Raw genomic sequence first — 24,249 nt, 5'->3', positions numbered from 1 at the left:
GTGATACAAATCACAAACACTACTACAAATTTTTAATAACAATTTTAGCGTCATCGTTATTATTATAGTATTGAAATGATGAATTAAATAAGGTATTATAAACTTCATCACTCAAATATATTATTCCAAAATATATTTCTAATTCCTTACTTGAATTACCAACGGAAATAAGAAGTAAATGAGTAAACCCCAGGCTTAAAAAATGTTAAACCGACGACGTTTTCCTCGCTTTTCTTATAGTTAAATGTCTCGGGAAGTGGAAAAGCTTCCTTTTTGCTTTTATTGAGGATATAACCGTCATATTGTCTGGAAATGAATGTACTAAGTCTATAAAAGCGTAGAACGCCAAGAGTAAGGTATTGTAAACGTGATAACAGCTTCGCATACCTTGTTATATATTTATACACTATATTAATATACATAGTTACAGAACACTGGAATTCTGTTTTGTTGATACACCTTGATTCCTTCCTAACTGAAATTCGGCCATGGCGGCCGATCTTAACGAAGATCAGTGTATTTATAGAGAAACCTAGGCATATTTATTTTAGTCGGACCCGGAATATGAACCCAGGACTTTAGCGCCGTAATCGTATTCGTACCGCGCACGCATTAAAACTAAGCCACCGAGGTGCAAACATTTATGATACACCAATTGTAATATGTATGTGAGTGTGTTTACGTTGGGTCAAAATTATCCTTAAATCGTATTACAAATACAAGACATGATTATTAAAGTGTAATTAAACGAGCCACTTTAAGAGAAATGTAAACAAATGGTAAGACAGGGCAAGAGGTAGGAAAAAATTGCTACCAGTTTATGCGGGGTTAGACCATCTTTTTCAGAGCCATATTGTGGGATTAACAATTTGACACTGTGTATAAATTATGCCATCAAAAAACAAAGATATTATAATTGCCAAACCCATTGATATGGCTCTGGTCAGTACCAGTTTAAAAATATACAAATTTTGTAGTCACTTTTGCATAAATTAATAATCATGAAAAATATTCAAATATAATAAAACTTTTTTGACTACCTTACATCTACAGAGTAAGGTATATCGTCTACAAATAATTCGAGTGCGATCAACGGGAAATAAAATGTATTCCTTTTCACCCCGTCTTTCGGTTTTACAGTCTGCTAAACACTGAACTCTGTGTTATAAAAAGTTTCCTTCGATATTCGTTTTGTTACCTCCACCGCAGATCGTCAAGTTTGTTACTTTATTGTCTATACCCATTCAATGTTTCGGTTTTCTGCTTACCATTTACAGTATTATTTCAATAAGTATTCTAAATATAATCCTTGTTATTTTGAAATGTGTTACTTCTTTGAACGCCATAATCTAAGAGTTTCCTTCGTGTAGTAACTTAAGAGACTCAATTGACCATCCATCATCAAAGATCATTTTCTTCCCAATGCCTACTATTCCTCACTTTAAGGTCTGCAATACTGATCTTTCGAATATTCTAGATATTCAGTCACGCCATAACACTAGGTACTTGTCTGCCGGCCTTCATTTATATAAAAGTTAACGTTTCAACAAATCAAATTACAGTCTACTTCAACTGGTAAGAAAACCTCACTAGCCTCACTAACTAATTTACTAGTTCTCACTTCTCCAATGGCCTACAAAAGGAAACAATGGATATATTTCATCAAGATTTTCAAATTTGGAAGTGCAATTCAAAAAGGAACATTTGCCGATAGTGGGAACACCAGTTTTATTAAGACAAGTGGTAGCAAAGCGAGAAACAGTCTTTATCGGTTGGAACTGGCACCGGTCCAGTGGAACTTATCCACTTTAGGACATGATTGCATTGTCTGCTGGCTGGTAGTTGTTGGAATAATCGTTTGGAGATATGTGCAGACCCAGCGCAGGTGTGACAATTCTTTAATTTTTTTTTCAATTCTTATAGGCAATTCTTCTTACTTCATTAGTATTTAGTGTTACATGCTCGTTTTGTCGATCTTACACTTTAATTTTGATAAAACAATCGTAAGATCTATTAATAAAGCATCACAAATATTCCAACCAAGCATATACTATTATTAAAACATAACAAATGAAATATGAAGGTTAAATAACAATGGATCGAACAAAAACGTGAAGGCTTTAAACGTCTATTTTAGGCAATGACTGTCTTGTATTACCAGTGGAGCCTAAGTATACGGTCTTAGCTGTAATTACATGCGACATAGAACCTAAACAGTTTTAATTAATTTCATTGTGTCTACCATTTTAGGACAAAACGTTTGATAAGAAAAGATGAACTTGAAGACATACAATAAGACTTGGTTCCAGGTGGCATTCCTTTTTTTGACATTTATCTAATGCAACTATTCACATTGAGAATCTATTTCTCTAGTAGTAACATTGTAATTATTATGTCTATTGATATCATAAAAATATCTTTGTAAGAAATGCCTTGTTTTTGTTAAAAAAAAAATGGCAACCATAACAAATCTTTGCACCTTGTTAACTTCGGTGCAGATAGTACAATTACTTAAACAAATGTAAAGGTTTCAAACAATGAAGAAATTCTGCGAAAACAGACGTAAAAAGCTAACAAAGTGCATCCTTCAGTAAAAGTTATTCAATGAGCGAGCGTCCACTAACAAGCGTTGTTCAACACAAAGAAAAACACTTTCAGTTGAGTTGTTCATAACAACGAACTAGTTGTGTCCTCTGGTTGCGAGGCTTGCTTTAAAACTTTTGCTATTACAGGCTTAACTGTAGTTTTAACACGTGATGTTTATTTAGACTTCATTTTTGTAGTAAAATGGTTTAAAATAATTTGTATATATGAGCACATGTTCATTTTAACACACACAGTGTCTGTATAAACCCGCTATAGTGGCCCATGTAAGTGTGTCGCGTTCCGGGATCAGCCTGCGTATATCCGGTTCCGACAGGCTGGCATAATTGTGTCGACTGCCGAGGGGTAATCATCCATTGTCAGTCGACATTCTATTGGACCCGTCTCCACTTATCATCAGGTACAGCTGGCATACTGCCGTGACACTATAAAAAAAAATAACTTGCCTATTGCGTTTATTTCCTAAGACTCGCTGTTTATTCGTCTGTCCAGGTGACCTGGAAACAACGATTTTTACAATTAGGGGTTTCTTAAAACATTATTTAGTCTAGATTATTTAACCAATATTTCTACCTACTAACTATTCAATAATTCGTCAACCTTCATTTTGATATAAATATGTAAATTTGGGATTATATTGTTACTTAGAAATGATAAAGATACTTCCTTTCATAAATCTCCGTAAAAATTATAAACTATGCAGTTTATTGAATAATAACATTCATAAAATGATTTCAGGATGTAATCCGCCTGGAAACTCAATACTGGTCGCTGGTAGAGATACCTCGCCAAGAGAAAGCAGAAACTGTACCAGCGTTTGTGCTTCGCGCCTGTGCTATCATGGAGAAGACTCAGAAATCTGGAGAAGGCGTTAAGACTTCGTCGAAGCTAGCTGAAGAAGCAGCCGATCGAAGGGAACGGATAGAAAGACTGAACGGTTATTCATTATTATTATATTTGTTGGTTTCTTGCAAGCATGTATTTTTTATGGAACATATTCAACACGGAATATACTATATTCCGATATAAATTTATCACACTTTCTGTAGAATGTTCTTAAATGCGAGTTTCCCTTACAAAATCGTAAAAACTTATCTTGACACAACAAATGGTTATTACCAATCGTAGTTCTTTATCTTGTATCGCAAACTTTCCTATCTATTGTTTTCATGTGTAAGAATATGTGAGTGAAGAATTTTAGATGTCATTTTAGCGAAACGACATACAAGATCACTCATTCGTCTTCTGTAGTTTAGTTTTACCAACATTTGTACTAACAACAGAAGCAATTTGATCCCGAATTCAAATCCCTAACATTTGTTGGAGAGGACCTAGTAATAATGGTCAGTAGAAGCAATTGTTTCTAATTACGTTTCGGCTTTGTCGCTGATCCGAAAGTTTTTTGTTCTTCTATCCAATTCGGGAAAAGACAGCGAAAGATAAAAAAGTTATAGGTGTTTAATACTTATACATTTTAATTGACACAACCTCGAATATAACATAAAACAATTTAAATCTCAACTCTAAGTTTTTATAATTTATTTATTTCCCCACACTGTCCACATTCCAGATCAATGTAATTGAAATCCAAGTATTATTTTCATTTAAATTTCGCCTTTAATCAATTTCATTCGTTCAATTAATTGCGTGGATCTCGAATCCGAATTAAGTGGTTTGGAGACAGAGCCTGTCCCAAATAGGAATTAAGCACAAACAATAAAACGTTGAGCCCCATCACCGACAGCAGTGAGGATTTTATTTATTTTTTTCTAGCTTTATTTTAATTATAATTAGATACATGCTACTTTGTTTTTGCTGTTTGCTAGTATGTGTTGCGTACTGAATCGTATAATAAACAATAATCATTAAAAGATATATTATTTTCTTCATTACTTCTGTATTAATAAAGTGATAAAAAAATGATTATGGTAAATAACAAGCGATATTCATTTCATACATTCACAGATATGACAACATCCCAGATAGAAACGGAGAACACGCAAATGACAAATGATTTGTATCGCTTACTGAAGAAGTATACAGGACTGAGGAATCTCATTCGAGAGTTGAAGGTTTGTATTAAATATATACAGACTGTCACACGTATTTATCATATAATAGGCTTTAAGGTTTCACAGTTGTAAGTAGATAATTATTCCATGTTTAATATCTTGGTTATGTAGGTCCCTCGATGACCGTTGGCGTTGATGGCTTAACTTCGAGCAACTTTTAGCTCGTTAAGTAACAAATATCATATAAACTTGATCTATGTAACGAGACTACCTGTAATATAATTTTAAATATTTCCGATATGTTTAAAATACAGATGAAATATAATTATTAGAATTAAATACTTTGAGAACATTCACTTAAAAGTTGTAAAATAGTAGCATTCTACTCATCATACTAATATACAACCAACCAACTACAAAAGTTACACTCTATCTTTGCTCCTAAATAAATAGTATAAAAATGTAAATAACTGTCAAACTTACGTAACTGTCAAATATTATTAACTTGAGACTTGGGGAACAGACCCTTATTCTTATAATATTTCAAGCATCAATAGTAATTACATACAGAAATAAGGATGTCAAAGATAAGTTTTAGAAACACGCGCGAATCATAAACTTAACCAGTAACTATAATAAATCGAGAATTGAGCTTCTCGCGGCGTGGCTTCGCATTTTACTAAAACTTAAATTTAAAAGATGGCGCTTTTCCCAAACAACTCTATATTAATTGGAGAGAGGTCATATAACATACAAATTAACCTTATATTTATTTTTCTCACTCTCCTCTTACAGTCAGAGTACGTGAGCTCGAAGGTGTATCCGATGTTCCCGCGGTACACGATGCTGAAGGACATGATCAAGGACATCATGCATGACCCCGACTACATGGAGGTGTGCCACGAGGTGGACCCATAGCGCGGGGTGCGCAAATAAATGAGGCACTCCTTCACCGACCGGCAACGGTCGTGTCGTCGTCGCTAGGTGGCTAGAGATCGGATGTGTGACGGTATCTCTCCTTGTACCATTTCATTTGTACTCTTATTGTCTGCAGGCGGTAGGTTTGGATTAGGAAATGTATATTCTAAAACGTTTTGGCCAACTATTCGTGAATATTCAAATATTTTGTAAGTATTTACTATCAACAATTATATGTTAATCTGGAATTTAATAACCTTTGAATCTCGTTTAACAATTAAGTCTTGAGTCAGGAGTAGGATGTTTACCAAAGATTTAGTTTTATATTTTGTATTATGAACTTTAATTTATCAAAAGCTTTTTTAAACATAATTAAGATCTTTTTGTTTAAACATGTTAAAAATTCGTATTTGCAAATATTACGAAACGTAAAAGAACATATTTAATTATAAAAGATAGTTTTATTCGTTCCGCTCTGTCCATTTGAAGTCGGTACAAGAGAGACGGTTGTTGTGGTCGCAGGCTAGCGTCGGTTAGTGACGAGTACTCGTTTAATTTGCGCTGTTTTGTTCAATGGACATTTGTTTAGTGTAAGTTTAGATTAATGTTATATGCGTGTGATGTACTCGTCCCTTGTTATTACTTGTTTACCTTAATATTCTGTTTTATTCTGTCTGTATAACGTTTTTATGTATTTGTATTAACACTGAAACCCAAAGTAGTGAAAATAAACTGTTTGATATTACCAATTTAGAGCGCTCAGATACAACTGGATGCAATGCGGGTTTCTAGTGTTAAAACATATTGTACACATACTATACTGTTTCTGATAGATATTAATTCATTCTACTGTCATTAGCTTCATTATTTATGTTTTGCATTAGTAAGTAGATACCATTTTCTAATCATCATTATATCATTGTAAAATTCAACTTTCCACTACATTAAACTAGTAGATACAATTGTTTAGGTTCTGACATATCAAGAACATGTATATCCATCCAAGTAGGACGATTATAATCTATCTATAGGTATTTTTATTTTGTTTTAAAATAAGTGACGCTGTTATCGCACAAATGCAAATTTCTAAAGCGAAGTTTACATAAACAAACAAAACTTGCAAAAATCAACTTTTGCAAACAATTTTTACCGTGTATACAATAACGGAAAGTTGAGATTTGCAAGTTTTTAAAGATTGCACGACTTGCGACAAATAGGGTACCGGACTCATTTTTGTTCTTTACTATTATCAAATATTTACATAATATAAATTATAACACAGAAGGAATTATTAAAATCCGGTAAAAAATCAACAAGTTATAAGTCTTTGAATTTCGGTGGAAGGGGTAATTAACAAGAAACAGAAAAGAGACGAAATATCCACATGTGACGTCATCCGGAATTACGACGCGTGCGAAAAAAAGAGATGAAGCGATATCCCCACATCGCGCCCACTTCTGCACGTTACAATATTTTAAATATGAATTACTCGCTCATTTTTTAACCAATTGTTATGTAGTTTTCGCAGGAGTGCTTATTTTTCGTATTATTAACCATTATATATAGAATAATGGACAAAATCAACTATAGGCCGGTCCCCTATTGCTCTGTATAGATCTACATTTATTGCCTGCAAATACTAATCTAAACTTAGCTTAGTGCACATATATTACTTTCCATAAGGCCGGCATAATTGTGTCGGCTGCCGAGGGGTAACCATTTCTCGTCGATATTCTATTGGGCCCCACTCCACTTCCATCAGAAGTAGTGGTGACACTTAGCCGTGCCTGTTAAAAATATATATTATATGATTGTTTTAAAACTTCGATATATGCAAAAAATCCTTACGCTGTAGCATATCAACGAAGAGCTTCTATTGAAAATTGTATCTTCATATCTGTCTGTAATCAATCATATCGGTATTAGCGATTTGTTCTGCGTGTAGTCTAAGTGTTAATGATAGCTGGTATTGTAAATGAAAATCACACCATTGTATGTGTTCATATCAAGTATTTCTTACAGGTGTGATGGTAAAATATGAATTATTTTATTTGTACAGTTCTATCAAAATTATTTTTTACTTTCACCTGAATAAATAAATGATTTTACTTAAACTTTACTAATAAATTTGGGTCTATTTTATGGATCATACATTACTTGATCTTAAAATGATTCGTTTTTGTTTTTAGAACGTGGGAAAATATTTACATTGTATTTCCCGCGGTTTGTTATTAAATATCAGTTACAATAAATATATGTAATGTAGTGTTGCTTAATAGTATGAACAATGCTTTATTCTGATCGTCTATATAATATGTAATTTAAGGCTTATATACCTACATAGAGGTAAAGCTTTCATTGTTAATGTTTTGTAGAATACCAATTTGAGACGAAATGTATTTGTGTACCAAAAATCTGTATTCATTTTATAACACGTATGGCAAATAAATGTTTCGTAAATATTTTATTTAGATGACGTAAGGTAGGTTAAAAATTTTGCCAAAGTAATAATAAACATAGCATAAATGTTTAACATATAATTTATATTTATATATTATAAGAAGTTATACTTAGAGTACAATTACGACATGGTAAAATTTTTTGATGTCAGGCCATAGCTTATAAAATGGAAGCACCATTTTCCTAAAGTAAAGATAGATAGAGATTTAGAAGGGATTTACCAAAACTCTAGAATGAGCCAGAAAGTTCTAAAATGACGTAGATCACGCAGCCCACACGCACTTTACCTATTTATGAATACGGTATCATATTCTCAAATACTTTTAGCTACAATATATTAAATGCTAACAGATCCATAATTTTCATACTAGTACTTAAGTTAACACCTGCCGTAAAAATCTATAAAACTATTTAGAAACTCCAAAACGTTATACCAACATTTATAGATACCAATGGTAATTGTACTATTAGTATAACAAAGGCTTTATGTAGCAAGGTGTCTATGTAATAATATATGAAAGCAAATAGTGAGGCTATTACATTAGATTAGAACCCAGTGGTTTATAATAGACCGGACTTACCGTATTTTAAACAAATCACGTTAAAAGAAAGAAAATAATTACCTATTGGTGACAAATTGTGTTTATTTTTCTAACGGTTAAATTTTTCTTCCAGTTACCTTCCACTGTATTCTTAGATATTCGTAAACTTGTTATTTTTGTCGTCTGTACATATAAGTTCTCAACATGTCTTATTTAGCTATTGATTTAAATTGTGAATTCAAAGCATAAAGTCAACTTATAAAGGCAATTAATTTTGTGTAATTATAATATCTAACATCAATAAAATTACGTCTATTGTTTAAGCAAGTCCAGTCAATCCCAATTAAAATTATCTTCTGATAAGATAAGTAACACATTGTAATCATCCATGGATTAGTGGTAAAGTTAATGTTATATAAATGTCGCATATTAGCCGTCAATGTATTCGTAAATAAGATAATAATAGGTAATACACATACAATACTGCCATTGGCTTAAGGTATACAGTAAAATAAAGGTTAAATAAAATCATATCTCATTAAAATTGATTTTTAAAAGTAAAGCTAAACAGTTTCAAAATTAGTCTAACCACAAGTTCGAAACGATAGGGAATAATTTATGAACTAAAACCACGTAAAATAATATCAAGGTCAACAAATAAATCATTTTTTCTATTGAGATTACAAATGCATACCTACCTATGTACTTGCGTAAGTTTATATTCTTTAAAATAATATCAAATATAAGTACATTTTTATTTATAAAATAATTATAAATCTACATTGAATAACTTGACGACGTCTACTTCACTGCTCGCTTATACCTATATTATAAATAAGTTTATAATTACTTATTACGGGCGTAGCTAGGAGAGGCGCAATGGTTTCACGCGAACAGCACTAATTTTCTACAGACAGATGGCTTCCAGTGGTCCCATCGCTACCAATCTTCATAGGATCGCGCGCTAGACTAATCCGAAGATAACCTAAAAATTGTATAATCGCTCCAGCCGTTTTAGAATCCATAGGGAACATACATTATTTTTACTAATTATATAAGATATTTATTTTAAAATTCTATATAATTAAACCTCAACTTAATTTTTATCGTTTAACTTGATGGTGCTTGTCTTTACTTCTTCTTATTCAAGTACTATTATTCTGCCAATTATTAAGTACACTACAACCAAAAACATTCATTTAAGCCCTGTGGTAAACTAAAGAAGATCAAAATTTAAATCTCTTTAACTTTTAATTTGTGTTGTTTTATTTCTTATACATAAATAGTATTACATAGGTAGGTATGTATATTATTAACTTACCCGCCGTCATAAGAATATACTTAACTAAATTAATTCTGAAATATATTTCACATAATCCGTTTCGGTCATTCGATGTGCTAAGTATATTAATATAAAAATGTTTAGATAGAATATATAAGACAAGTGTGTATTGGAAAGATATCGCTGATATTTGTCTAAAATGCTTTGTTAACTATGTAATACATTATTTTTTGTGCTAAATTTGAGTTTTAATTGATTGCCTAGTAGAGAAAAGATATTTGACATATTATGCAATGTACATACTTTTGTGGTACAAACTACGTATCATAAATCGTAATATTAAATCGTTATTTAAAAGCACTTTAGTTAACGGACGCTTTAGCGAAAATAGTAATTTGCGATCAGCGCCATCTCTGCTTGATAGAGTTTACTTATTTAACGGTGCCTCAATGTAATGAAATTTACTAGTGACATCTAGTGATAATACATGACTTTCAGGATTTTGTTAAGAGCTAAAATGTAATATGGTTTCATAATCAACCACTAGATAGCGCTGTAAAATAAATTCAACATTTAAATGTTGCCATATTTTATTTTTCGGAAATTCCAAGTTTATAGTATTTATTTCTAAGTAACTATATCTGTACGTTTACTAATAGTTGTATACTATATATTCCAACGATAAGACAATCAAAATCAAAAATTACTAAAAAAAATATGTATGCTTAACACGGCCCGTTGTATTAACAAAATATACTAAAATTGTTTAATTATTAATCAAGTTAATATAAAATATGAATTTAAAGTTGAATTGCTTGGTTACATATCATAAAATTTTCATAGCAATAGAATTTAAAACCAGGGAAATAATTTCACAAGTTGGGTCACACTAACACTGCATTTACTTTTCAACTTCATTCATTCGTCTGGCAGCTGTGAGTGGGAGTTATTGCGCGTTGTATTCCGATTATGGCGGGATTACGTGAACGTAAAAAGTTTTTATGAAACTTTTGTAAATTAATCTATGAACTAATACTTACTTGAATAATATTTAAACGCAACAAAAATTTCTCAGGGTTACATTAACGATAAATAAGTGAAAGTTCACCGGTCAGGATGTCAGTTAATTCAAAGTGGCGGTTACCTGACGTTTTTTGTGTTGGTGTTTTGAATGGATGTCGGAATTACGTTTAATTCGCAGCGCGGGAATGGGTGTGTAAGTGTATTGAGACTGTTATCGAGATGCCTTTCGTGCAGCGTGTGGTGGAACCTAAGTTTTTGTCGCGGACAAGTTTACGGGATGAAGAAGGGAAGCCCAAAATTACGGACGAGGAGTTACAAGCTGTTACAAACTGCACCCTCAGCAATGCCTTGAGACAGCTCGCATCCCTCGTGCTCCTAGCCGAGGATATATTCAGCGAGCTGACGGCGCAACTGCAGGAAATAACAGAGCGGTCGAAAACGGCGCAAACTAAAATCGAAAAAATTAACGAGATAGTCGAAAAGTATGATCCGAAGAAGGTGCCAGTCCGTAAGTATTTTTATTAAACAACCATATAAATTAATTGTTTAGATAACCGTTGTACCTATAATTACTCCAGAAACGAATAGCCAAGAATTTAGGGTGCTACAGATAAACTCTGGAAAGGTCGCTCGTAAATTGAATGATCTTATTGAATGAATTTAGGCAATCTATGTCAATTTATTTTATGCGTACAATAATCGATTTATCTCCAAGGACTCCTGATTCGATTACTTTATTTAGAGTAGCCTCATTGTTTAAGATTGGAAGTAGATAGGTACGCGCGAATTTTATATGCACCTATATAAAACTAGGTAGGCATTTATACCGAAGATTACGTACGAACTACATAACATAGGTAGATAATAATTATTAAGTACGTAGCTCCATAAATATATTTATCGATACTTTACTATATCCTAGACACCAAGGTATGTAGGTAGGTCTACTTATTGTGTTTAGCAAATTGTTTGTTTAAGCGTTTTCCAGATATTGCAGCAAATTTAACAAATGAAACAAATACATGGGTACGTATTAAGTGCCTACAACCTATCTACTTAATACCTAGGTACTTTCCTACTCGCCTTTCCCTATGCATATAGATGTTAATATAAGCGTACTTTACCCACTTCTATAACATAATCAGGTAATAAAATTATTTATACAAATGTTTTATCGTGGCTCGCCTTACCAACAATTTAAAATCACCTGATGCCCCAGTTTACCGGTTTAATTGCTTTTTATTTATCGCATCTACGCTATAACTCCATTTCGTACTTTTTTAGCGCGCCCGTCGGCCTTTTCACAAAACCCCGCATGTTGTAAAACGAATAATCAGTTTAATTCAACCACAAGACAGATAAATAAAAAATATTTTCCATTTGCGTTCGAAAGCTCCTGATCGACATGACAAGGCGTTTATGAATACTTGTCTCGATTCGTCAATCTTATCCGTTCCTTAATATGCAAACTTTCTTGCGTCCATTGGTATAATTAAAAGATATAGTGAGTTTGTAAATTAAACTCATTGAAAGGACCATTCCGAAACCTCATTACCTCGTCCTCCTTGAATATGCCGCCTTTACAAAAACGTACCACGTTGATGCATTACCGCGCGCTATCTAAAAACCTGTTTGGACGTTCCAACGGGCCCGCGATGGGAAAAAAAGCTCCCAGATTCCAATGCGAACCATAAAAACGTTTCGAGATAATTTCCAACGTATCCAATGATCAAGCGCCGCCTGGTGATTTTGTTCGCTCAAGTATTTAACACTTGAACGTTGGAATTTCTCGTTTCTTTTATTTCGCACACTATTCCCTTCGGCGATCGGCAGAAAGATAAAGCGTGTTGCACACAACGTGTTGTAACGATTATACTAAAAATAGATCGACTTTATCTAGATTAATAACGTCGAAAGTAATATTTGAGCCCGCGCGAAATCTAATTAACCGCCGCATTTGGAGTGACTACGACTTCCTGATTAAATAGCAACGGTAACTTAACTACTGACTAGTCGTGAAACTTTAAGAGAAATATTTCGCGAGCAATTGAGAAAAGAAATAAAGGTATAACAAAATGACGCTGGTAAGTATCCGTGGTGGGTTTATTGCGCGTGTAAACACTGCAATTCATTCGGCAACCTTTCACCTGGGCGATAGCGACTAAGTGTTGTTTTAGTGTCATCTCACCGAAGTATGCTTGTCCCTTTGCCAAGTATTTGCCCATTTCCAGTGAAGTAAAACTGTATTTCTAAGGAAACTTTTTTTAAACTTCGTTCGTTTGTGAAGTTCCTTTCTTGCAAACGACACTATTCAACGTTTTGTAATTTGCATGTAACTATCCTCTTGTTAAGTTCAATTCGGTGCAATACTCCTTGACCTTTGTCAGTCTACCGAACTTATGATTGAACACCTACAAGTTACATTGTTCTATGAACATTAGATTACAAGTGTTCGTACATTGTGCACACGTCATACATTTTAATCAAACCTATACACTTCACCTCTTAAAGTTCGTTGGCCGATATACTCCTTATCGATTTTCTTTGCAAGAAATCAATGCACTGGAAGATTTAATTAAACTTGCGAACTCATGCATACCTTGCCTCTATAATTTCTGTATCATATTCATTACTCGAATTGTAAGGTGATATGAATAACATTATCGGAAATATGAAAGGCATTCGACATTATCCATGGCAACCCCTTTACATCTGTGAGATATCGGATGTCACGGTGTCTTAGAACGGCAAACAAAGCGTAAAATTGTGAAGCTCTTTCCCATGCCTGATTTATCTACTATACACGATGCGTGTATTTATCGCCACGGAAAAGGATACGCAATAGAAAATATCAGCATTATCATCAACTTATTTTATGGTTTGAAAATTTTAAGGACAAAAAAATTGGTTGCTTGAATTGGTGAATACAAATGAACAAAATATTACAAGTTTAAGTAATCTTGTCAGGAATTCAAATTGGCTTCTCAGTCGCACTATCTTCAACGCAGCTGCAGGATATTCCTAAAGCCAGACCAATAACTATGTTTAATGGCAAATTAATGTGACTAATGTAATCCTAAGATCCCGCGTTCTTGGATGCCGCCCCGCCCCAGCTTAAGCTGTAATAATAGGTAGCTATGGTGTCAACATAAATCACGACTCTTAAATTGTATCGAAGGAAATTATATAGACCGTTTCCGTAGAGCATGGCCCGCATCCCCGATAACAAGATATGATCAAGCAGAGATGTGGAGTCCTTAGTATAACTCTGATTTATAACCTTAAACCCACTTAACTACTTATTAGTGTTGTGTAAAGTATACATTAAAATAAACTAACTAGAATGATTTCGTTTTTATCGAGTGCCGGCATGGGCGTAGCCGAGGTCGAGCCCACTTGGTATTTGGCGCAAATTAGATTTAGATTATTATTCTTTCCTCCCATAAAACTTAGCGTAGTTTGGTTTGATGTTTATTATTCAATTGGCTTCTGATTTATTTTGTATGAAACATGTTGAGTATTGACTCAAGACAATATTTAATGAGGAAAGACAATATTATACGAAAAGGGGATTAACATGCGAATCTATTATAATACTTAAATTTAATTAAAAGAATATTGATATGACACGTAATCTATATAAAAATAGCACATAAACTCATCAAGGCATAATTACATCCCCTGAAAAATGTAAAAAATAAAACTATTATCCTTGTGATATTTAACTACGCCCATGAATGGCATCATTAAATTGCAACTGATGCTTCATACAAATTAAGTTTCCAAACAAGTATGGCTGAGATTATCTCAAAGAATGTTAATTGTTAATGCAGGTAATGTCACTAATCAATAAACAATGGTGTAAATTGCCAACCTGTGCAAGCTATCACTTGAAGGTTGGAATTCAATTTCTATACTTATTCATCAAGCTTTCTATACCGGACGAGATTTTATCTTAAAATGACTGAGACTCTAAGACTGGCTGATAAAACTGCCAGGGCTATTAAGTGCTTAGATCGCTGGATTATAATACACAGCATTTCACAAACGCGTCTCGTATAAATATCACCTGTTTGGTGTGACGGACCTGTGTTTTACTGAGAACGCTAAGTAATTTTCCACCATCTTTAAAACAAAATTACTGGCCAGAACAAAAGAAAGAAGCGGGCCACAACAGACAGGCTTCATTAATTTTGACAGTGAAAGTCATGTCTATTTTGTTGTCACGGACTCTTAATTCGGTCTTTATATATTTTTTTTATGTTGTGGTTTTCTTGGTCCGTTATAAGTTGAGATCTAATGCAATTAAATATGAGTGTTTACGACTTAACAAACTATGAACGAAATCAAGCTTCAAATATAAACAAACTTATTTAGTGTTTATGAAACCTCTACAACTAAGATAAAATGTCTAAAATACCTTTCCAATTAAATATGATTACGATTAAAACATTATAGGATTTTAGCTATAAGCTTTTATAGCTCAAATTTAAACGGTAAGTATTTATTTTCTATTTATATTGCCCCAACGATCCAAATTCTTAGCTGTGCCGTTGCTCTCGGGTCTAATTTGAAACATCGGCATGCCAAAAAATACAAAACATCATATGGCGAGATTATATCGCGAAAACTACAGACAAGAAACGGTTCCAGCAAGTTCGCTTGCGTCCTATTCTGTACTCAGCTAACGAGTCACTTCTGCTTACCTTGTCACAAGTCACAACATTTATACATTTAAACGAGGCGTATTAAGTAAGTCGGTGTTCGTGATTGTATGTAGAGACCACATATTCCTTGTACCCAGCCAACATTTTGTGCAGAACACTTCATTCTAAATAAATTTATAATCAGTGAACTCATAAACCACGCCCAGTTGTCCCTATACAAATCCTATTCACCTATTGATCTAGTATCACAGGTCTCGGTGTCACCTTTCGTCTCCAATAGTGCCTTTCCTCGCCGGTGTTACTTGCAGGCTATTGAATAACTGCAGTCGGTCCGTATTAAGCAAGTCCTTGACGCGTAATTCGAAACTCCCCTTAAAACTAACGGTACACCGCCTAATGCTTTATGCCTGAATAAATTACGAAAATTAATACCTTCAAGCAGGTTTATTGCTAAAAATGATAGGGTTTGGGCAATTAGCGTCCTGTTCCAGCAAAAATGTAGTTCCAGCTTTCCAAATGTCATTTAAGTATGTGTAAAGGTCAAATGTTTGAGCAGGGTGAGTTTTTATAGCACTCTTGTAAACGTTGGTTGAGTTATTATTACTACACTTTCATAATAGAAAGGGAGACAAAAACTACACTTGAGATGCACTCGTCCTCATTGTGGGAACTTTTGAACGAATAGACAGATTTTTTGTTACATTCTTAGAAAGACGTATTCCAGGTAGCCAGCTGCCTAGTTTACATAGTTGGACATTTCGCAAATTAATGTCTGACTATAGCAAATAGAGTTCGTGATAACCGTGAAATTAGTGAAAGTTCAAATTCAAGTTTCTGACAGTACCGTAATTGTTGGATATTTTTCAATTTAATTTGAATAAAATGTAAAGACTTACCAATATACTGAAAATCAATTGACTTAACTAAACCATACTGTAGTTTGTAGACGAATCTAATAAATAAATCTTAAGGAATAGAACCCACTTTTACGCACCAAACGATCCAGTCAACTTCAAGTCGCCATTAAAATGAACTATAAATATTTCTGACAAAGGCAAATTGTAGTATCATCACGCCTGCAGTCTAAATGTTACATATGCCTGGTAATGTTCACACGGATATCTCGTATCCCGAAGACAAATATTTGCACACAAGTCATTCTTGAGCAACTATGTACTAGAATGTAGGTAATTGGAGGATGTGCGACTGCGCACCGCTTTATGCTGCAATCCTCTGTTTCGTTAAGATTATACTCGCGTTAGGAAACATTGTGTTCATGCCTTCACTTGGATGATTTCAAAACTTCCTATTGTATTTCAATATAATAAAATCATGTTCTCGCTTGTTTATCATTGTTTAACGAAAATAATTAAAATTCATTATAAGCGAAAATGCTCAATCAAATAAATCTGCGGGAAAAAAAACTAGTTATGTAGTAAATAATAAAAGCTCCATAGAACAATAGCTATGCTCATTTTAAATCTTTATCCATCGGATGGTGGCTGTGACAATGACCTTTAGAAGCCCACGCTAATTATACACACAGTGTCTCCAACAACCGGTGTCGGACTCGTTCATAGTTTCAACATCGCAAGCGACATCACTAAACTTCCTAATTCAAAGGTGTTCAAACTCGTAATCCTTGACTCGTTTGGAATCTACGAGCAGTCCAACAACTATCTTAACGTGCATAACAACGAGTTAATTAAGGACATCCTGTTGATGACGGTGCTGATATTTTTATTAAATTTTCTTGAACAGCGTGTTTGCACTGAACACTTTAATTAAGAGCAGTCGAAAAGATTGAGGAGGCATGAAAGATTAAATTAGCGTTCATCGAGGTTCCGTGATGCAATGAGATCGATGCGGCCGTAAATTTTGCGCGCCCCTCCTGTTACCAGCATATGGTGTAATCACTAATACAGTTATCGAATTTTCTTGTCGATTGTGTTCAGACGCTTGATAGCCATTGATTCGGATATGGGCTATAAACTCTGTACCATATGAAACGTTTATCGTTCGTAGGAGTTTCTTTCAACAAACAATATGCAGAGGAAGTATCATAAAACACTGAAGCGGAGGTGATATATCAGGAAAACAACTGTAAACGTGCGCAGAAGTTTGGTTAGGTAAAGAAATATTACGTAATTCTTCAATCTTCTTGTCAGGTAAAATCTTTATTATTCATACACTGAATTACGCTCGAGCGAGCAATGGATTTTTAAGAGGATACCTTATTTAAAAGTTTAAAATGAACGAAATTCTTCAGTAGATGCATTTTGTTGATTAAGATTCCGAGAATACCAAGCTTGTAAGACTGTTTACAATATCATACCTTAAGAATTTAAGTTTCATTAGAGGAAGTGAACGATAAATAAATATTATTGCATAAGAATTTTATGTAAATATTCCGAACTTGAGTTGTCTAGATTGTGTCAATAGTGTAATCCCTGATATGCGATACATATTCAGATTTGATAAAAATCAAAATTAGAATCCCCAATAAGAAATATCTAAAAAAGATATTAAAAGTATACTAAGTATAGTAATAATTATAATATACATTTTAAGGTAAACGTAAAATATCTGCTTTACGAAAAGCCTTCATAATATTTCCGGCACTTCATAATTCATTAAATTGTCTTCCACTCGGAAATATAACAATCTCAGCGACCTTTCACTTCAGCAATTTATAAACTTTTCAATTAAAAATTACTGTCGTCCTACGACTTATCGAAGATAAAAAAAAAATGTTTAAATTTAACAAACTAGTTAGCATTAGATGAAGCCCGTAAAACGTAAGGGGCGCCACGGCAGCTGATCGGAAGTCCTGCCCTTTGTTCGGTGCTAACCACTTTTTGTATTTCGAGGAAGGAAGGAAGTGGGGGATATAATTCAATCGATTCCCGTTTTACCTACAACCTCTTCGTATGTAACAGATATTCGGTGTTTTCACCCTTTTTAATCTGTTTTATTTCTCTGCGTGGTCACGACATGTTACGCTCCATTGTCCCTTGCGAAATGTCCCTGTTTTTTAACTGAACAAAGAGAAGTTCGGATTATTCAGAATATTTTGGGCACAATAGTGAGCGCGGCGCACACGCAGCGTGTGATCCATTGCCGGCGAGATCAATTGTTCGCATATAGGGAGGCTATACAACTGCTTTTGTGAATTTTACAATTCCGCTATAAAAAGCGTACACACCTAGACGATTTTTGACTTTGTTAAATTAACTGCTTCCTGTCGATTTTACGGTATTTCCGTTCGTTGTCTCTTGACGTTGACATACTGAATGCTATTAAACATTTTTTCCTGTCAGTAATGATTCCAGAAATTCCTGCAACACCTCATTCATCTTTAATAATTTACCATCGCTTCATTATCCTAATGGATCCTGAACGTTGGCTGTGAACCGTGAAGTCGTAAGTTAAACTCTTGACTGAAACAACCTGTTAAAATAAATCGAGCCTCTTCTACGAATTTCCAAACGTAAAACACTTGGATCAAAATAAATTACTTAAGTTTATTTTTTTTAGGGGCTTTGTTTGTTTAACAAACGAGAGTAAGTCACATGCAGTTATTAATTGTCAACAGCTCTAATCAAATTTTCAACGTGTCGCGCCACGCGGCCACGTGCCGCTCAGCGTTCGCTCGCACGCGCTACAAAATGCTTCGCTTTTGTGGCTTCTGCAAATAACGTTATAGCTTCCTAACCACACACTTAGTTACGATGGAAATGTGCTTCTTCAAATCAATAAACTGATTGCTTTCAGATTACGTTAACCTTATTAGCACGTGATTCATGCACCAGAGACGATTACGTTCTTCCTTTATATTTTGGTTTAGAGTACCTATTATTCCTTATAAACTAAGTTTTTTTAAACATAAATTAGTTTTATTTATTTCTTGGACATGAAAAACGTGTTTAAAAGACTAAAAACGAGAATACAATGCCCGTGATTATCGGTAACTTATCGGTTGAGTTTAGGACCCTGTCTTACTTGAAATAAACAAAAGTCAAAAGTTTTCACAAAACGTAAATAAATTACCTCCAAGTTACCACACAAACTTGAATCATTATCAAGGTTATATAAATATTTACACCGCATATTAAAACAAACTAAACATATGCCTCATATCTCGATGGTTTTGTACCCTCCGTTTCTTCCAATGGTCCATCAGAGAACACATGACGTAATAAGACGTGGGAATCAGATGCAATCGCACAAGGAAACCAGATAGAGGGAGCTATTAACGTAATTATTCTCAGTCATAATATCCTGTAGGTGTGGACGCCAGATTTATTGATGCTGCATATTGCGCATTTACATCTGCGTCGGTTAGTTGGTTTTGATTCTTTACCGATATTTATGGAGATTTAATGGTTTCGTAAATGCTTGCCTGGTCACAATACGAAATATTGTGTCTACGTCATAAAATGCTATTCAATCTAACCGTTACAAAATGATTGGAAAAACGGCAATGGAAATTGCATGAGAATCCTAGTTCGATATAGTCCAGTAGGTTTACTTGGTCATTATTATGCAAAACACGTGAAGTAAAAGTAACCGTACACATCATTAACACAGTATTACTTTAATCGATTACACGACAACTCGATATTCTTATTCTCACGGAAGTATTGAGAACATTATTAAAACAAATTAAAGTCTTAGGCCAAGTTTCACAACTTAAATAAAATGAATTAAAAGTTATCGTATTAATCATCTAACGTTTATACGTTAGATGATAGTACTAATATATTTGGGTGTATAAATAAGAGTGACTTTTTTATTTGGTCAGCTTATATATCTATATGACTAGCAGCATTTACTCAGAACTTGTGACACAGGCTTTAAGACGAATATACAGTATATCAATAACGAATCTCGACGACTTTAATTAATATTAATCGATTAATTAAAAGATCTTTGTTTGTATCCCCTCTGCAATTTGAAATACGTAGAATCTTTGTTAAGGTTCAAACAAATGTCGTAATTAAAACATTTTGTCGTTCAAAAGCGCAGACTAAAGTATATTCAAGTCCCGTGGTGTAATTTCAGTTGTTAACGAGAGTTTCGCAGGACCCCAAAAGAAATCAATCATGTGAACCTTATCGACACCGTTGCGAACTCATTAGCATTGCTGATGTGTCCGCAACTCCGCTCCGTGTACCACATTCTGTGAAGTACCTGAGGCACAGCCAATATGGGCAAGACCAGCCTCCTTATACCTACGAGGCTTCCTATCGATCGGTTTGTTGCAAACGGATGTTCTTAGCGAGTTAATAGAACGCAGTTACAATATGTCACAACTGTCTTAGATTATTATTACTAACTGCGTCTAATTAGCTTGTACTTGTTTATAGAAGATAGAGTTCTTGTTTTTTGTACAGCGATAAAAATAGAAAGCGTGTACCAACATTTTTGAATTAGACATAATATTAGATAGGAGATGAATTATGTACCAATTTGAACTTTGCATGTTTCATGAAATCGAAACAGAACTTTCACTCCCAATAAAGACTTAGATGTAAATCGGAACTATTATTGTTGATAGGTACTATTTTGTTCCTACATTGTTATTCGACAAGATCGGACAAATGGAATTGAAATTTTCAAATGGTTGCCGGGCACGTTTATTATGTAGCATGACTTGCCCGTTCCACTGTGATCATATTTTGTGATGCATGGCGTTCGTGATCTAAAGACACAATTCCAGCTTCGTGTGCCACTCACAAAATTAAATTGTGTTTCTGTATCGTCATATTACAAAAGTTAACACATGCAATTACGAAGAGGGACGCGTGCATGATGAAACGCCATTTCAAAACAAACTAAATTGCTTTCAACTGCACAATTCACCTGTGAATCATGGTACAGATAATAACCATGTATTGTCGGGTGACAGCGTAAAAATAAAGGTGAAAATGTTGATTGCAGACGTATGGAATAGATAAGGAACACACATCCACGCGATAATAGCCGCATTGTGAGTGCCGCTCGCGCCAGGGTCCGCTTTTTAAAACAATGAAGGAAATATTTTTACTGATGCGTGCTAAGGCCGTTAAACTTTGCAGTGACTCAATATTGCGCTAATAAAATCGTGAGGGATCCTTCGTTGCGTAAAATTTTGTTAAACAGAGTTATAACAGACAGGCTTCTATCAATCTAAATTATTTCGGATTATTTACTTAGTAACTTTCAACATAGCGACGGAAAGTTTTATTTATTTGCATACAATTTGCTAAAAGTAATTACTCAAAAATATACGTCTCCGTTCTAGATTAAAATTATTAGGATGAGCAAATAAACCCTTTGATGGTATGGTTACATCTATGTACCGGTAGATGGGCCTTTCTTAATTAGCTGTTAGATTAAAATATACTCGAAATTATTAAATACCTGTACATCGTAAAGTTGATTGTTAAATACAGTTAGGATTATTTTTATAAGTGTTTAGAGTGTGTTTCGAAGAGGCATTTTAAGTATTATTATAAAAGTAGTGTTAAGCCAACATTTACTTTTATTATCATAAATTATAGTTAGCATTCGTGACTGTACGTTATTATAGCTATACAGATATAAAATAATAAAATGGTGTGTTGCATTCCACAGCTAGTCAAAAATATGATCAATAAAATTATCAGCCGGTCAATCAGTAACAACAAACACGAATGCATTCGGTGTGGTCACGTAATTGCGACCGGTCGGGTAATTGTTTCGTTTGTCGGCGCTCAATTAAACGTACGTTCACATAACACCGTCTTAACCCCATTAAATAATTAATTAGACGTATTTCTTATCGCAATTCCCCTTGAACTACGGACAATGCAAACAAACGTCGATTTCCGAATTGATGAGCAATGATTATAATTATGAACTTGTAAGTTATAGTACAACTCACATCAAAGTGAACTGATATAATATATTTAAGGCATTATTAGTGCTCGGTGAACATTGTCCGTGAAATGATGAGTGAAATAGTTTATTGCATTTAAAAATGTAAAAATACTCAATATTTATTTTAAAAAATGACCAATGCAACTATTCTACTATACTAATTTATCTGTAATTGAATTACGTCAATCAATTCCCGTTCTTACAGGATGCAGCAAAAATATATTTTTGAGACGTTATTAGCAAGCAGCATTCGGCTGACTGTTATGTCACTGAGAGCTCATATAACGTGGCCACCGACGAACAAGACCACTCCGGTGAACGAACCCTATGCAACATGCTATTACAGGTTTCGGCTCTTCAGACATGTATCGTTTATGGACATAACTTCATGAGTCAGTTCATTCATTGTCCGCGGATATCCACTCGATAATCCCACAGAATGAATGGGGGCGTGAATTAGAATTCCGGCGTACGTGTTAACTGTTTGTTAATGTTGTTTGTCTCGTAAATTAGAAACATAAAGGTGTGCATAATCACAGAATGTTCCCACAAAAAATGTCAGAAAGTATTGGCTATATACGTTTGTATTCGTTTTGGATAAATGCTGTTACAATCTTTCGTGGTGTGTCATGTAATCTATTATAACGTAAAAGGAGAAAACATAATTAACTATTAATAGATTTTCCTTTTATAACATCGAAGAACATTAACCTTGGATAGTAAACTTATACGTAAACATTAGTCAACCAAATATAGTCTTATCGTTCACACTTACCTTGGGCAACTAAAAAAATCTTAATACACTCCGATAATCAGTTTAGTGGCAGCAGCTGCCGCGACAATCAGTGCCAGCTTACCGTCCAAATTATTAAAGGCTATAAAACGAATCTCCAGAAGGGTGAGCCACCCTATCCGATTTACGTGTTTGAATCGCATGAGCGTTATATTATTCGAGACAGGCGAGGTGTTTCGATCCATGTTTGACATGCCTTATGCAAAGGTAAACCGTTACCACGTTGTAAAATGTTATTTTAAACTTGCCGACGGTGACTTCGAAATCGCGGCTCGCAAGGGTGCCGTTTTATATCCTTCGCAGTTCATTCTCAACATACTTTTCGGCGGCGCGAAGCGTGATTGTTTACGTTCATTCGTAAACAATAATTACCTTAACACGCTTACTACCTGGGTTAATAGTGAATACAGTTGGGCAACGCTGTTCCCTTAACAACCAATCGAGTAAGAAGATGACACCAACAAGGTAATTCTATTCAACTCAGTAATGACTGAGATGACATCACTAACCGTTAAAGACGGGTTAACGCACAAATGTCCATGTCTGCAAAGTCCCCTCTGTGTATTTTGTCGCTTGCAACCGGTCGCATGGTCACATTGTACGGTGACCGTTAGCTGGGGCCACCTGCAAGAGCCCACTGAACCGCGAGCGACGTATCCAGACACGTGAATTAAACAGAAATCGTGTACATGTTTATGAAAAAATATTTAATAACCGACAACGTTAAGCGGTTTATCTTGATAACTTTATACCAGAGCATTGTCACGTATTATTGCAATAATTTATTTGTAATTTTTATGTAATAGTATAAAACATTTTGTGCAATATTAATTGTAATTGATTACCAATTAATCAAATATGATTATACGATTTGATAATATGAATTGAACTTTATTATCATACATGCGTATCTACATGCATCGCTGGTATATATGTATAACAAAAAATAGTTTTACTTTCCATCGGGCGTATCCATTAGTCTCATTTTAGCATGACTCATGCAAGTTCATTTTACTTTGCATCGACTAATTATGTAAGACATATA

At 34.1% G+C, this 24,249-nt stretch overlaps 2 protein-coding genes across 2 annotated transcripts in view; both read left to right on the top strand.

Moving 5' to 3' along the window:
* Positions 1–5,886, top strand: part of LOC115445377 — a 42,333-nt gene extending 36,447 nt beyond the window's left edge. The window contains exons 4-6 of the mRNA XM_037440761.1: positions 3,343–3,541; positions 4,570–4,676; positions 5,412–5,886. Coding sequence (XP_037296658.1) covers positions 3,343–3,541; positions 4,570–4,676; positions 5,412–5,534 — 429 coding nt within the window. The 3' untranslated portion in view covers positions 5,535–5,886. The remainder of the gene's footprint in view (positions 1–3,342; positions 3,542–4,569; positions 4,677–5,411) is intronic.
* Positions 5,887–10,756: 4,870 nt separating this feature from the next.
* Positions 10,757–24,249, top strand: part of LOC115446299 — a 64,669-nt gene continuing 51,176 nt past the window's right edge. The window contains exon 1 of the mRNA XM_030172907.2: positions 10,757–11,349. Within this exon, the coding sequence (XP_030028767.1) occupies positions 11,061–11,349 (289 nt within the window). The 5' untranslated portion in view covers positions 10,757–11,060. The remainder of the gene's footprint in view (positions 11,350–24,249) is intronic.

Source organism: Manduca sexta, chromosome 20 (assembly GCF_014839805.1).
Source record: "Manduca sexta isolate Smith_Timp_Sample1 chromosome 20, JHU_Msex_v1.0, whole genome shotgun sequence".
NCBI classification, from domain to species: domain Eukaryota; kingdom Metazoa; phylum Arthropoda; class Insecta; order Lepidoptera; family Sphingidae; genus Manduca; species Manduca sexta.
Note: the sequence above shows the minus strand (reverse complement) of the source record. Positions and strands in the feature narration are given on the sequence as shown.